We start from the raw sequence: 17,057 nt of genomic DNA on the forward strand, positions 1-17,057 counted from the left end.
CCCCTCTACTTTAAGCAACGAAGGAGCACGATCGACGAGATTTGTGGTATAATTTTGCAAAATAATTAATCTTACTTCAATTAAGTATAATTTTCGTTTTCATCAGAATTTGTCTCATCTTTTTCTAACCTACCAAGAATTACAACGTAGAAAAACTCAAGCTTGTGCACTTCTTTTTTCTGATTCCTTTATGTCTATGCCAAAGTTAAGAGAGCAGATTGCATTTGTTACCGGGAGCCCTGGATATGCAGTATAATTTATTTTTCACGTAAATTTGATAGTATATGAATCTTTACGTAGCGAAGACTTCGGAGTGGTTGCATCTTGTGGATAGAGTGCTATAAAACTATATGTACTCCAATATATCCTTATTAATACTTAATCATGTTATATAACTTGCAAAAGTTTATAGAATTTAAATATATTCAGCTGATTAAATCTGTGTGGGTGTATATCTTCTACTTTTTTCCCCAAACAATTAACTAATAGTTTAAATTATTGTTATTATATAATATATAGAATCACATATACTTAAATGGGACACAGAAAGAGTAACCAAAATTAGTTGAAAGTTGATGCTCTATAATATTGCTCGGACACAATACAAAATTAAATTAGTATCATTCGCTAGCTAAAAAGTATATATATACATTTTGTAAAATGTTATTTTTAGAAACGATTAAAAATATAAATTTCTTATATTGTTATCATGGAATCTTTTGTCATGAAATAGAAAGATTAAAAGGGTGTGTCTTTTCATGGGCCTCGTGGCCATCCCACCGAATAGACAGAAAGGTGAAAGCCGAGCTGTTTCAATTGATTTTGTAATTCGATTTTGTTGATTTTTTACATAAAGCAATGCGCTATTAGATTCTTGCACAAATCTTAAAAACACTGGAGTATAAAACTGATTAATGGACGTACATAATAACATAACACATGGAGTACATAGTTATTTGAATCAGCTTAGATGCATTATCTCAATTACTTACTTTAGATATTTGGGTGTATGTATTGAATAACTTTACCACCAAAATTTAAATAGAAATAAAAAATAAAACATCTAAATTTTTTTTTTGTCTCTTGCTAGAAGTTCAACCTTTGCCTTGCCGGTTATAAATGAGGCGGCATCACAATAAGCAAAACTATAATGTCCTCCTTTAACTCGAGGTACACAACCCACTCCACTCCACCCTGTCCCCTACTGGGCCACAAAAGACCGTACATGTTAATAACGCTCTATATATATATATATATATATATATATATATATATATATATATATATACCTACCTGTTAAAAAAAAGTAATCAGTGTAATTGCCAATTACTAGCTTTATTCACATATTGCTCATCACAATTAGTTTGATGCCAAAATGTCAAGCTCTGTTCTTGTAAAAGAAGCTGTTTTAATCACCCCTTCAGAGCCAACCCCAATCCAAATTCTCCCACTTTCTGCTTTGGATTCTCAGCTCTTTTTGCGCTTCACCATCGAATATTTGCTGGTTTACAAGCCATATGGGTTAGATAAAGCGGCTACAGTGAACCGAGTCAAGTCCGCACTTGGTCGAGCCTTGGTTCCTTACTACCCTTTAGCCGGAAGAGTCAGGGCTCGACCCAACGGTTCAGGCCTAGAAGTAGTGTGTCGAGCCCAGGGTGCGGCTTTCTTACAAGCCGTCTCCGATCTAACGGCGTCAGAATTCCAAGCAGCTCCCCGGCATAAAACACAGTGGCGGAAGCTCTTGTCTTTACAAGTGGCCGACGTGCTTAAAGGGGCCCCACCATTAGTTGTACAGCTGACGTGGCTATCCGATGGCTCCGCCACGTTAGCTGTCGGGTTCAATCATTGTCTATGCGATGGAATTGGTAGTGCTGAGTTCCTCAACTTAGTCGCCGAATTAGCTACTGGTAAGCAAAAGCTCACTGATTTAAATTCCAAACCAGTTTGGGATCGTTATCTCATGGACCCAAAATCATATAAATACAAGTCATCCACAAGTCATCATCCAGAGTTTAAGAAAGTTCCTGATCTTTGTGGTTTTATTTCTCGATTTAATCAAGAAAGATTCGCACCCACTTCAGTTATATTTGACAAGAGAAGAGTAAATGAATTGAAGAAATTAACACACAGTCAGTCCTCAATATGCACTTCGTTTGAAGTTCTTTCCGCTCATATATGGAAAAGTTGGGCTACAGCACTAAACTTACCGCCCAACCAAACATTAAAACTACTGTTTACAATCAACATACGGAACAAAGTGAAACCGAGCTTGCCCAGTGGTTACTACGGCAACGGTTTCGTTCTCGGATGCGCTCAAACTTCAGCTAAAGACTTAGTCGAAAAAGGGCTGGGCTATGCAACTGGGTTGGTGAAAAGAGCCAAGGAAAGAGTAAACGATGAGTACGTTAGAGAAGTGGTGGAATCGGTGAGTTCGAGCGGAACGAGTCCGGACTCAGTGGGCGTGTTAATAATGTCGCAATGGTCAAGGCTAGGACTAGAGAAAGTTGACATAGGAATGGGGAGGCCAGTTGAAGTAGGGCCAGTTTGCTGCGATAGGTATTGTATATTATTGCCAGTGTATGATCACAAGGATTCTGTGAAGGTAAATGTATCGGTCCCTGCTACTGCTGTTGACAAATACTTGTATCTTTTGAAGAGCATCGGCACCTGACAGTAAGATTGGACTATATAATATGAATTCCAATTTCATGACTTTAGCTCTTTAATATAACGAGTACCGGCTTTTTTCTCTTTTTCGGATTTAATGAGGAGTACGTACTAACATATGTTGACTTTATGCATGTATACCCAAGGGAAAAAGGATGGACTTTTGAAATTCTCTTGCTTCATATTTGATTCTTATTTAGGCAATGGCAATTTCCCTGATTTGTATAAAAGTTGTATTGCTTGAGCATGAGAAATCTTGGTTACCTGATGACAGTGTTTTGAACTTGCAAAGGCAAACATGCATTACGAGAGATTAGATGTGATTATATTATTCTGTTTGTGTGGTGCCTTTTCTATAACAGGAAAAAAAAGAAACGAAATGCAAACGAGAATTTGCAATTGCAAAGTTGTACTAAGGGAGAATACCAGTGGCGTCTTTCATAAAAAGAAGAATCCCATTCGTGGGCCTTGCTACTATGTTTATCTTTTGGACCTTGGAAACAACTATCTCTGAGGAGTGTTCCCAAAAAAATTGGTGCCTCGTTTAAGAGGATCTGCAGGGGCATTGATATTAGAATATGATTCCCCTAATGAACATATTATTTTAGGCTAGTGTTTGGGCATAGGTTTGGTGGTCGATCCAAATGAATTATTCTTATGTTCTCTCTTAGCTCTCCCCTCCCCCCTCGAAACTAACCCATGGCACAACGCCCATTCGTTTCGTGCGCGGGAAAGTAACGAAGTTCAGTTCATGAGACCACATCGAAGCGGAGTGGAGCAGCCGCTGTACGAAGTTCCTTACCTTAGCTGGATCTCGTTGGTGCCACCTAAACGATAGGTAGGCGGTGGATGTGTGACGTTTTGTAACGATCCGGCCGGTCGTTTCATGAGTTACCACTCTGTTTTCCTCATTTCTGCTTCTTATTGCCTTGTTCAGCTGTATTTTGTGTTATCGGGTTGGTTGGCTCGGGTTCGGAGAGGTTATGGTAAGGTTTGAAACACTTAGTATTTTTTGAGTAAGCTTAAGTTGGAAAAGTCAACCGGATGTTGACTTATGTGTTAAAAGGCTCGGATGTGAGTTCCGATGGTTCGGATAGCTTCGGGAGGTGATTTGGGACTTAGGAGCATGATCGAAATGTGTTTTGGAGGTCCGGAGTAGGTTTAGGCTTGAATTGGCGAAATTGGAATTTTGGCGTTTTCCGGTTGGTAGGTGAAATTTTGATATAGGGGTCGGAATAAAATTCCGGGAGTTGCAGTAGGTCCGTTGTGTCATTTGGGATGTGTGTGCAAAATTTCAGGTCATTCGGGCGTGGTTTGATAGACTTTTTGATCGAAAGTGGAATTTGAAAGTTTTTTAGAATTCTTAGGCTTGAATCTGATGCAAATTTGGTGTTTTGATGTGGTTTTGAGCGTTCCGAAGGTTGGAACAAGTTTGAATGATGTTATGGATAGGTTGATATGTTTGGTTGAGGTCATGAGGGCCTCGGGTGAGTTTCGGGTGGTTAAACGGATCATTTCTAGTTGAAAAAGATTGCAGAAAATCTGCTGTGAGTGTTGCAGACTTTTGGCCTTCGCGTTCACGAGTGGGCCCTCACGTTCGCGAAGGGTTAGGATGAGAGGATGGAGGTTTCGCCTTCGCGTTTGCGATGGAGTTCCCGCGTTTGCGAAAGGTTGGAGTCACGAAGCTTCGCGTTCGCGAGAGGGCAGACGCGTTTGCGATGGTTTGTGAGGCTAAGTCTTCGCATTCGCGTGAAGGGCGTCGCGTTCGCGATGAAGGATTTTAAGTGCTAGGCAGAATATTTTAAAAGACCAATTCCGCGATTTTGGGTTTAAGTTCCTCTATTTTTGGGTGATTTTAAAGCTTTTTTGAAGAAGATTGAAAAGGGAATCAAGGGGGAACACTTGGAGGTAAGATTTATGAACTCAATACTCAATCCTAATGTGTTTTCTACCTAATTAATCATAGAATTTATAGAATTTAAGCCTAAATATTGAAGAACTAGGGCTTGTAATTGGAGACCTAAATTAGGGATTTGAAGGATCATTTGTGGTTGGATTTTGGTGTTTTTTGATATGAATGAACCGGAGAGTGATAAGGAGTCTATTGATGCAATTTTTATCGGATTCCGAGACGTGGGCTCAAGGGTCGGGTTTGACCAATTTCGGGATTTGTGTTGTAATTTAATTTCTTTCGAGTGAGCTTTGTTCCCTTAGCATATTTTGATGGTTGTGCACTGATTTTGGTTAGATTTGGAGCATCCAGAGGCCGATTCGAGAGGCAAAAGCATCGCGGGCTAGAGTTTGGACCGGATAGAGGTGAGTAATGATTGTAAATGTTGTCCTGAGGGTATGAAACCCTGGATTTCACATCGTTGTGCTATATTGAGGTGACGCACACGCTAGATGACGAGCGTGGGGTCGTGCACCGTTAGGGATTGTGACTTAGTCCATCCCGGGTGACTGTTTTACCGCATATTTGATTGAAAACTGTTTGCTATCATTATGTTTTGGGTTGAATGCCATATTTGGGCCTCGTGCCAACTGTTTTAGACCCTTAAGGGATTTTTACTACTATTCCTCATTGTTTTGACTTTATACTTGTACTCAGTCATGCTATTCTACTGTTTTTATAACTAAGCCATGTTTACTCTGTTTTGACATCTTAAATGATAGTTTGAGCTGAGCATCATATTTTACTGTGCCCAAGTGGCTTTTAGAGATTTCTGATTGAGTAGGGCCGAGGGCCTGTGTTGTGAGGTTATTATGGGATCGGGTTGTACGCTACAACGGTATTGAGCTGATCCATGATTATGTGGCCGAGGGTCTGAGTTGTACACCATAAGGTGGCTTGATATAAGGCCGAAAGCCTGTTTGATTATGCCACGAGATGGCTTGATATTGCGCTTGGGCCGTAAGGGGATCCTCTCGGAGTCGGTACACCCCCAGTGAGCGCGGATACCCAGTGTGATATGTGATATAGCCCGAGGGGCTGATGTTGTTCCATGTTATTGCCCGAGGGGCTAACTTTTGTTGATATTGTGTTCAAGGGGCTAATTTTATGTGTTTATCTTTTCTCGCTGCTTTTCCTTCACTTGTTTAACTGTTAAAAGATGTTTTAAAGAGGTTTTTATTGAACTGAGGTGTTTTCACAAGTTTTCATTGTTCTATTGCATTGTATTGATTTTATACTGCCTCTTTGTAACATTTTGCTGTATTTTACGTGTTTTCTTATCGCTCAGTTGCCTTTACTCTTATTACTTACAGAGTTGGTGTACTCACATTACTCCCTGCACCATGTGTGCAGATATAGGAGCCTCGGGTCCTGCTAGCGAGGGCTAACTGCTTCCCGCGGGCTATTCGGAGTTCACTAGGTAACTGCTCGGCGTTCGCAGCCCAGTGTTTCTCCCTCCTATCTTTATTTTCCCTTGTACTGTTGCTTATGGTTGGTGACACCCCAATGCTTAGACTTATGTTAGATGCTCATGACTGGTGACACCCCGATGTCGGGCTGTGTTTATTTCCGCGTTGTTCTATTTCACTTTATTTTGGGATTTATCATTTGTTAATGTTTTAAATTGAATTATTATAACTACTAAAAATGGATTGGGAGTTTGTGTCGGATGACCTTGTTTCACGATAGACGCCATCACAACCGGGTACGGGTTTAGGGTCATGACAAGTTAGTATCAGAGCCTAGGTTACATAGGTCTCACGAGTCATGAGTAGGTTTAATAGAGTCTCGCGGATCGGTACGGAGACGTCTGTATTTATCCTCGAGAGGCTGCACAACTTTTAGGAAAAACTTCATATTCTTGAAATTCTTGTCGTGCAAATCTGTTGATCGAGTACTAAACTTTTGTTATTCTATTCTCTCACAGATGGTAAGGACACATGCTACCAGTCAGGATGGACGACCACCAGTACCACCAATTGTGGCCACTAGGGCCCGAGGACGCGGTCGAGGCCGTGGTAGGGGCAGAGGTGTAGCCCGCACCACAACTAGGGCAACACCTGCAGATCTACCAGCCGCCCAAGTCAGGATCAGGTTCCAGTGGTGGACTCTCCAGCAACACCAGCTCAGGCACTAGTTGTGCCCATTATGATTCCAGGTCTTCAGGAGGCCCTGGCTCAGATTCTATCAGTATGCACTGGCCTAGCTCAGGCGGTCTCAGTTACTACAGCCGCAACTACTTCTTAGGCCGGGAGAGGCACTCAAACTCCTGCTGCTTGCACACCTAAGCAGGTCGTGTAGGGACTTCAGACACCGGGGGCACATCCAACCCAGTCGGTTGTATCTGCTCAGGACTATGCAGCTCCTGCCATGCCAGAGGACGAGCAACGCAGGTTGAAGAGGTTTGGTAGACTTCAGCCTCCGACTTTCAATGGTGCAGAGGGTAGATCCCCAGGGTTTCTTGGACAAATGTTAGAGGATTCTTCGTACAGCGGGTATTCTGGAGACTAACAGGGTTGCTTTCACTACTTTTCAGTTTTGTGGAGTTGCCTTCATTTGGTCGGAGGCTTATGAGAGGCGTAGTCTTATTGGTGCAACACCCCTTACCTGGCAGCAGTTCTCCGTTCTCTTTTTGGAGAAGTATATTCCACAGTCTCGTAGAGAGGAGCTTGCGCAGGCAGTTCGAGTGGTTGCGTTAGGGAGATTTGATTGTGATGCAGTATGAGATGAGGTTCTCATAGTTAGCTCATCATGATGCTTGGTTGGTTTCGACAGATAGAGAGAGGATTAGGAGGTCCGTTGATGGCCTCACTTATTAGCTTCATATTTTCTTGGCCAGGAAGAGGGTGTCTGGTTCTATTTTTGAGGAGGTTGTAGACATTGCTCATGAGATTGAGTTAGTTCGTCGCTAGGAGCGAGATGAGAGGGAGGCCAAGAGGCCTTTGGGATCTGGTAGTTATGGTGGTGCTCCTTCGAGGGGTCAGTTTCAGCTCGACAAAGACCGTGCATTCAGGTATGCTCAGCCAACTCGCCTAGGTTATCGTGGGGCGTCATCAGGTCATGGTTCTCACAATTATCATCAGGGCCAATCATCACTTAGTGCTCGTCCAGCTCGAAGTTCGTCTCGTGCTCTATTAGTTCAATGCTCTTCTATGCCAGGTGCATCTGCTAGTCTTTCCGGTGCTAGGGGTTCCCTTCAGTCCTCGTCTCCAGCACCCGGGAGTTGCTATGAGTATGGAGAGATGGATCATGTGTGGAGGCAGTGTCCTCGTCGTCTTGGGTGTTCATCTCAGCAGAGGAGTCAGCTATCGGCTTTAGCGCCAGTTACTTCACCACCACCCACCCAGCCAGCTAGGGGTGGAGGTTAGTCAACTAGGGGTCGCCCTAGAGGGGGAGGTCGATTAGGTGGCGGTTAGGCCCGTTTCTATGCACTCCCAACTAGACCCGATGATATTGCTTTAGATGCTGTGATCACATGTATTGTCTCAGTCTGTCGCAGAGATGCCTCTGTATTATTTGATCCCGGTTCCACTTATTCTTATGTGTCATCATACTTTGCTCGTTATCTAGATACGCCTCATGAGTCCCTTGTTTCATCTGTTCGTGTATCTATTCCGGTGGGCGATATTGTTGTTGTAGACCACGTGTATCGGTCATGTGTGGTGACTAGTGGGGGTCTGGAGACCCGAGTGGATCTTTTATTGTTATGTATGGTAGACTTCGATGTTATATTGGGCATGGATTGGCTATCTTCGTGTCGTGCTATTTTGGATTGTCCTGCTAAGACAGTGACATTAGCTATGTCGGGTGTGCCACGGATTGAGTGGCGAGGTTTGATTGATTATGCTCCTAGTAGGGTAATTTCATTCTTGAAGGCCCAGCGTATGGTTGGGAAGGGTTGTCTTTCTTAATTAGCCTTTGTAAGGGATGTCGACGGAGAGACTCTTAGTATTGATTCTGTTCCTGTTGTGAGAGATTTTCCCGATGTATTTCTTGTAGACTTGTCGGGCAAGCCACCAGACAGGGATATTGATTTTGGTATTGATATGGTGCCGGGTACTCAGTCCATTTCTATTCCACCGTATCGTATGGCACCAGCGGAGTTGAATGAGCTAAAGGAGCAGCTTCGGGAACTCCTTGATAAGGGGTTCATTCGGCCTAGTATATTGCCTTGGGGTACGCCTGTTCTATTTATGAAGAAGAAGGATGGCATTATGAGGATGTGCATTGATTATAGGTAGTTGAACAAGGTTACAATTAAGAACAAGTATCCTTTGCTTCGCATTGATGATTTATTTGACCAGCTTCAAGGAGCGAGTGTGTTCTCCCAGATTGATCTCCGTCCAGGTTATCACCAGTTGAAGATCAGGGACTCGAATATTCTTAAGATAACTTTCAGGACCTGATATGGTCATTATGAGTTCTTGATAATGTCCTTTGGGCTGACTAATGCCCCAGCAGCGTTCATGCATTTGATGAATAGCGTGTTTCGGCCCTATCTCGACTTGTTTGTCATAGTTTTTATTGATGATATTCTGGTGTATTTGCGCAGTCAGGAGGAGCACGCGAAGCATTTGAGAGTTGTGTTGCAGAGATTGAGGGAGGAGAAGCTTTATGCAAAGTTCTCCAAGTGTGAGTTTTGGCTCAGTTCAGTGGCTTTCTTGGGGCACGTGGTGTCAAGTGAGGGTATTCAGGTTGATCCGAAGAAGATAGAGGCGGTTTAGAGTTGACCCAGACCGTCCTCAGCCACAGAGATTCGTAGCTTCCTTGGTCTGGTGGGTTATTACCGTCCGTTTATTTAGGGATTTTCATCTATCGCATCACCCTTGACTAAGTTGACTCAAAAGGGTGCTCCATTCAGGTGGTCGGACGAGTGTGAAGAGAGCTTTCATAAGCTCAAGACTGCCATGACCACAACTCCAGTGTTAGTTTTACCATCAGCTTCAGGTTCATATACCATGTATTGTGATGCTTAGAGAGTTGGTATTGGGTGTGTATTGATGCAGGAGGGTAGAATTATTTCTTATGCTTCTTGTCAGTTGAAGCCCCATGAGAAGAACTACCCTATTCATGATTTGGAGTTGGCTGCCATTGTTCACGCGTTGAAGATTTGGAGGCATTATTTGTATGGTGTGTCCTGTGAGGTGTTTACTGATCATCGTAGCCTCCAGCACTTGTTCAAGCAGAAGGATATCAATTTGAGGCAGCGGAGATGGTTGGGGTTGCTAAAGGATTATGATATTACTATTTTGTACCATCACGGGAAGGCCAATGTGGTGGCTGATGCCTTCAGTAGGAAGCGGTGAGTATGGAGAGTTTGGCATATATTCCAGTTGGGGAGAGGCCTCATGCAGTTGATGTTCAGGCCTTGGCCAATCGGTTCGTGAGTTTGGATATTTCGGAGTCCAGTCGGGTATTGGCTTGTGTGATTTCTCAATCTTAATTATATGATCGCATCAGAGAGTGCCAGTATGATGATCCTCATTTGCTTGTCCTTAAGGACAGAGTTCAGCACGATGATGCCAGAGATGTGACTATTGGTGATGATGGGGTGTTGAGGATGTAGGGCCAGATATGTGTGCCCAATATAGATGGGCTTCGTGAGTTGATTCTGGAGGAGGCCCAAAACTCGCGGTATTCCATTCATCTGGGTGCCGTGAAGATGTATCAGGATCTGAACAACATTATTGGTGGAGGAGAATGAAGAAGGACATTGTGAGATTTGTAGCTCGGTGTCTCAATTATTAGAAGGTGAAATATGGGCATCAGAGACCGGGTGGCTTGCTTCAGCAGATGGATATTCCAGAGTGGAAGTTGGAGCGGACACCATAAACTTTGTAGTTGGGCTCCCACGGAGTTTGAAGAAGTTCGATGCTATTTGAGTGATTGTGGATTGGCTGACCAAGTCCGTGCACTTTATTCCTGTGTGTACTACCTATTCTTCACAACGGTTGGTAGAGATCTATATTCGGTAGATTGTTCGTTTGCATAGTGTCCTAGTTTCCATTATTTCAGATAGGGGCACTCAGTTTACTTCACAGTTTTGGAGATCTGTGCAGCAAGAGTTGGTTACTCAGGTTGAGTTGAGCACATCTTTTCACCCTCAAATGGACGGGCAGTCCGAGCGCACTATTCAGATATTGGAGGACATGTTGTTACTTGTGTTATTGATTTCGGAGGGTCTTAGGATCAGTTTTTATCGCTCGCAAAGTTTTCTTATAACAGCAGCTACCAATCGAGTATTCAGATGGCTCCATATGAGGCTTTGTATGGGAGGCGGTGTAGATCTTCAGCTGGTTGGTTTGAGCCGGGTGAGGCTAGGCTATTGGGTACAGACTTGGTACAAGATGCTTTAGACAAGGTGAAGGTGATTCAGGAGAGGCTTCGTACAGCGCTGTCGAGGCAAAAGAGTTATGTTGAAAAGAAGGTTCGATATGTGTCCTACATGGTGGGTGAGAAGGTCATGTTGAAGGTTTCACCCATGAAGGGTGTTATGAGATTTGGGAAGAAGGGTAAATTGAATCCTCGGTTCATTGGGCCTTTTGAGGTGCTTCGAAGGATTGGGGAGGTGGCTTATGAGCTTGCTTTCCCACCCAGCTTGTTGAGTGTGCATCCAGTATTTCATGTTTCTGTGCTCTGGAAGTATATTGGCGATCCGTCTCATGTTTTGGATTTCAGCACGGGTCAGTTAAATGATGATTTGACTTATGATGTGGAGCCAACAGCTATTTTAGAGCGTCAAGTTCGAAAGTTGAGTTCAAAGGATATAGCTTCAGTGAAGGTGCAATGGAGAGGTCGGCCCGTGGAGGAGGCTACCTGGGAGACCGAGCGGGAGATGCAGAGCAGATATCCTCACCTATTTGAGGCTTCAGGTATGTTTCTTGACTCGTTCGAGGACGAACGTTTGTTTAAGAGGGGGATGATGTAATGACCTGGCCGGTCGTTTCATGAGTTACTGCTCCGTTTCCCCTATTTCTGCTTCTTATTGCCTTGTTCAGTTGTATTTTGTATTATCGGGTTGGTTGACTCGGGTTCGAAAATGTTTTGGTAAGGTTTGAGACACTTAGTCTCTTTTGAGTAAGCTTAAGTTGGAAAAGTCAACCGAATATTGACTTATGTGTTAAAGGTCTCGGATGTGAGTTTCGGTGGTTCGGATAGCTTCGGGAGGTGATTTGGGACTTCGGAGCATGATCGGAATGTGTTTTGGAGGCCCGGAGTAGATTTAGGCTTGAATTGGCGAAATTGGAATTTTGGCATTTTCCGGTTGGTAGGTGATATTTTGATATAGGGGTCGGAATGGAATTCCGGAAGTTGAATAGGTACGTTGTGTCATTCGGGATGAGTGTGGAAAATTTCAGGTCATTCAAACATGGTTTGATAGACTTTTTTATCGAAAGCGGAATTTGGAAGTTTTTTGGAATTCTTAGGCTTGAATCCGATACAAATTTGGTATTTTGATGTTGTTTTGAGCGTTCTGAAGGTTGGAACAAGTTGGAATGATGTTATTGGATAGGTTGGTATATTTGGTTGAGATGCAGAGGGCCTCGGGTGAGTTTTGGGTGGTTAAACAGATCATTTCTAGTTGAAAAAGATTGTAGAAAATCGGTTGTGAGTGTTGCAGACTTTTGGCCTTCGCGTTCGCGAGTGGGCCCTCGTGTTCGCGAAGGGTTAGGATGAGAGGCTGGAGGTTTGTCCTTCGCGTTCGCAATGGAGGTCCCGTGTTCGCGAAGGGTTGGAGTCAGGAAGCTTCGCATTCGCGAGAGGGCAGACGCGTTCGCAATGGTTTGTGAGGCTAAGTTTTCGCGTTCGCGTGAAGGGCGTCGCGTTCATGATGAAGGATTTTAAGTGCTGGGCAGAATGTTTTAAAAGACCAATTCCGCGATTTTGGGTCTAAATTCCTCCATTTTTGGGCGATTTTAGAGCTTTTTGAAGAGGATTGAAGAGGGAATCAAGGGGGAACACTTGGAGGTAAGATTTATGGACTCAATACTCAATCCCAATGTGTTTTCTACCTAATTAATCATGGAATTTATAGAATTTAAGCCTAAATATTGAAGAACTAGGGCTTGCAATTATAGACCTAAAATTAGGGATTTGAGGGATCATTTGTTGTTGGATTTTGGTGCTTTTGATATGAATGAACTCGGGCAGTGATGAGTCTATTGATGTAATTTTTATCGGATTCCGAGACGTGGGCCCAGAGGTCGAGTTTGGCCTATTTCGTGATTTGTGTTGTAATTTGATTTCTTTAGGTATGAAAATAAATACAATTTCTGTCTGGAATAGGCATAAATAAATTATAAATCTAAAACTACTAGGGACAAATGGTAGCTATATCCAAAAAGCAAGTACATCTTCAGTGCCAGCTCCCGTCATCCACAGCATCTCTCCTCCAAAATCTGCCCACAAGGTGCAAGAGTGTAGTATGAGTTAAACCGACCCTATGTACTCATCGAGTATCCTAACTAATCTTGACGAGGGAAGATAAGCAAGAATTATAAATGATACTCGCCAATCACCTGTACATTTCGTAAATTCCAGCAAGTACAGAACAATAATATGATCAAATCATGAAATCACAAATAAAACCACCTTTGTGCATAAAATAACTTAATGTACTATGCTCAATCAACAATCCAACATATAAGGAAGATATGCAAATAAATCGGGTAAGCAACCAAGGAAATTGCAAGTAAAGATGAAATACAATAACCAAATATCAATCCATTGTGGCGCGCAACCCGTTCCAAATAGAAATCACAATACGGCTCTAAGGCCCACATCAGAAAATTCAATAACCAAACCAAACCACTAGTTAGCTCTCCTAGCGCACACATCAACCAGAAACCCATCAGTTTCTCACAATCCGCGTGTATATTATAAAGAAGACAAATGAGAGGTGACCCTAGGGGGGATAGATCCATATCCACACGCCACACGGACAACTCACGTGCTAATAATATCAACTGCACTAACAACTCACGTGTTGCATGGACAACTCACGTGCCAATAAAATCAATATCTCGAATTTGCACGGACAAATCACGTGCTGCGTGGACAACTCACGTACCAATAATTTATCAACAACACAGACAACTCACGTGCTGCGACAACTCATGTGCCAATAATCACAATTTGGCCGGCGTGATCACAGGCTTAATATCACAATCTACCCCGTGTATTCACATGCTCAATATTACAATCCGCCCCGCATGATCACAAGCTCAATATCACAATCCGTCTGGTGTGGTCACAGCAAATCAATCCAATCCTTATTACATAGAAAGCATATATACAAGAGTACATGGGCATGATAACATCAATTTTATATTCTAGACTAGTATAAGTGACATGCTAAGGTGTATGCATATGCAAAATGTGCTATTATAGCTCATATCAGGCATTTACACCTCGAAAGTAGCAATTATTAGGTTTAATCAGGAGATTAACATCCATGTAGCCTCAAAAATGATTCAAATAGCTCATAACAGGAGTACAAATATGAGAATCATTACAACATGAAACTTATCAAATAATCCAAGGCATATCATAGCCTAAATACTACCCTGAGCATGAAAAATACCCCGGTGTATGCACATGGGATTAATCCTCACAAATATGCATCATTCATAGCACATAGCTATCACAAATAACTTAGGCAACTAATGCCTTAACCAACTTTGGCTAAGATACTTACCTGAAGCAAGCCAAAATAACACTCTAGAAATGCCATCCTACGGGAATTGACCTTCTAACAGCTTGAAACTAGCCAAAAATAACGGAAAAATATCAAATAATGCCATAGAAAATAAATCCAAACGATAAAGGTCAAATCTTTAATCAAAACTCAAAGTCAACCAAAAAGTCACCCCGGGGCCCGTACCTCAAACCCAACAAAATTCACAAATTCCGACATCCCATTCGAATACGAGTCCAACCATACTAATTTCACTCAAATCCGACTCGAATCGATGTTCAAATCTCAAATATTCACTTTAGAAAGTTTTGACAGAAACCCCCTAATAAATCCATCAATTCAATGCAAAAATCAAAGATAGAATCATGTAAAATAATCAAATTTGAGTACAACATACTTACTCCAATCCATGTAGTGAAACTTCCAAAATTACCCAAATCCGAGCTCCCAAACTCAAAATATGATAAAATAATCAAAACCTTCAAAATAGAGTACTTTATAACACCACTTTAGGGATACCTATCGGGATCGCGGGAAGAGCTTCGCGATCGCTAATAGCACATAAACAACCTTCGTGTTCACGTCTCAGACCTCACGAATGCGATGCATAAATTAGTCCACTCCCCGCGAACACGGACACCCTATCGTGAAAGCGTAGTGTAAAGCACCCCGCCTATCACAACCTTCGAGAATGTGTAGAACAAATCTCCTCCAACTCACATATCTCTTCGCGAACGCGATCTCCTGCTTGTGATTGTGATGCCTTACCTGACACCAGCAAAACAACAACATAAAATCCATCCGAAACCACTCCAAAACTCACCTGAGCCCCTCGGGACTCCGTACGAACATACGAACAAGTCCCAAAACATAATAGAGACCTACTCGAGGAATAAAATCACACATAACAACATCAAAATCACAAATTTTTGACCAAGATCAATCTCTTAAGTCCATAAACTTCAAACTTCGAACCAAGCATCCGATTCAAGCCTAACCAATCCGGAATACAACCAAACTTTGCACACAAGTCCCAAATAATAAAACAAACATATTCCAATTTCCGAAATAATAGTCCGAACCCAATAACATCAAAGTAACCTCCCAACCAAACATATGAACTTCCAAACCTTCAAATTGTCATCTTTCGCCAATCGAGCTAAAACATTCTAAAAATATCCAATTGCAAGTTCAGGCACATGCCCAAGTCCGAAATCACCATCCGGACCAAATAAAACCATAAAAACTCTTATCCGAGATCAATACATAAAAATCAAACTCTAGTTAACTATTCCAACTTATACCTTCTAAAATGAGAATCATTCTTCCAAATAAATCCCGAACCACTTGGAACCAAAACCATCGATACATGCAACTTATAATTAACCATTTGAAACTACATATGACCTCAAGCCACTGAACTAAATGCAAAAGCTCAAAATGACCAGTTGGGTCGTTACATTCTCCCCCACTTAAATATATGTTCGTCCTCAAACGTGCCAAGAGTCATTCCAAAGTCATCAAATCTTTGCTTAAACTCATCACACATATACCCATGAGTGATCCTACATCACCTAAATCTATATAAGCCCGACAATACAACCTAACCGAAGATCCTTACTTTTATCTTGGTCCATAACTCTTCGAACTCAATGTTCAATAACCGAAATTCATCATGAGACCTGATTCTTGCATCTATACACTATATAAATTTAAACAAGCTGTATCAAGCCATAACCATAACCCAAGATATAATCACATGATATACCATATAACTCAGATACTCTTAGCAATAATTTCCGACCATGATAGCTGCCCGTTGACAAACCTGGTACTGGTAACAAACCTTATATCAAATAAAACCTTATTCTAGACCTTCATACACTGCCAATGATGAAAGAAACACGCAAATACCTATAACCACCCATCAGATCAACAAGTCGTAGAGCTATCTCCCCCGAAAAGAACCATGGCCAAATTCTAAGCTGAATAATTACATCATTCTTCCAAATGTACCTTAGCAAAATCCGATAGCACTCATCCTCGGTCCAACAATATCATCTCATCCAGTACAAGCTGCTCGGCCGACACACCACACTAGCATCACCTCGAGCCATATAGCGTCATTTCGTGCACAAAATAAGCAACAAATCGAATGTACCCAATGATGTAAAAATAATCAAATAAGAGAGCCGACCTGTAAGCTCAATATATATTACCACAAGCGCAATGCTATGAACTCATCACATAAAGGAGAACTAAAACACACGAAACAAACACAAAAGATCGTATCCCAACATAACTCTGCTGCGATGCATGACCCAATCCAAACACCAGTCCACATGGAATACCTCAGGCATGATGCTCGCAATCAAAAACCATATGTGTATCGAAAACAAACACGTAAATACACGAACATAACCATGGAGTGACAGATAATGCAATATACCACAAACAGGAAGATCATAACTAAGGCGCAATTAACCATTCAATACCCCAAGAAACATCTCACTGAAATTCTGCCATTAGGCCCAAACAGAACCACATCATGTATATAAATAGTCAACAGTCTCACACATAGAACACATCAGATACGAATAAAATCAACTCTAATCGATGATAGACCCTTCAACCACAGTTGTGTTGAGTAAACATATCATTCCCGATGTAGAATACACATTTTCACTAGCCTACCAGTGCCCTCCAAATAAATTTATGATCCTCCCGAAATAGGTAGATAAT

At 42.1% G+C, this 17,057-nt stretch overlaps 1 protein-coding gene across 1 annotated transcript; it reads left to right on the plus strand.

Moving 5' to 3' along the window:
• The first annotated feature begins 1,319 nt into the window (after window positions 1–1,319).
• On the plus strand, window positions 1,320–2,869 carry LOC107801351 (alcohol acyltransferase 9-like). Its single transcript, XM_016624659.2, has one exon. It carries the CDS (start codon window positions 1,376–1,378, stop codon window positions 2,669–2,671), a length of 1,296 nt encoding a protein of 431 aa, XP_016480145.1. The 5' UTR covers window positions 1,320–1,375; the 3' UTR covers window positions 2,672–2,869.
• The last annotated feature ends 14,188 nt before the right edge of the window (window positions 2,870–17,057 follow it).

Source organism: Nicotiana tabacum, chromosome 6 (genome assembly GCF_000715075.1).
Source record: "Nicotiana tabacum cultivar K326 chromosome 6, ASM71507v2, whole genome shotgun sequence".
NCBI lineage: Eukaryota > Viridiplantae > Streptophyta > Magnoliopsida > Solanales > Solanaceae > Nicotiana > Nicotiana tabacum.

Bases quoted from the DNA above. Each gene is read 5' to 3' on its own strand.
- LOC107801351 (XM_016624659.2), top strand. From the start codon at position 1,376: ATGTCAAGCTCTGTTCTTGTAAAAGAAGCTGTTTTAATCACCCCTTCA.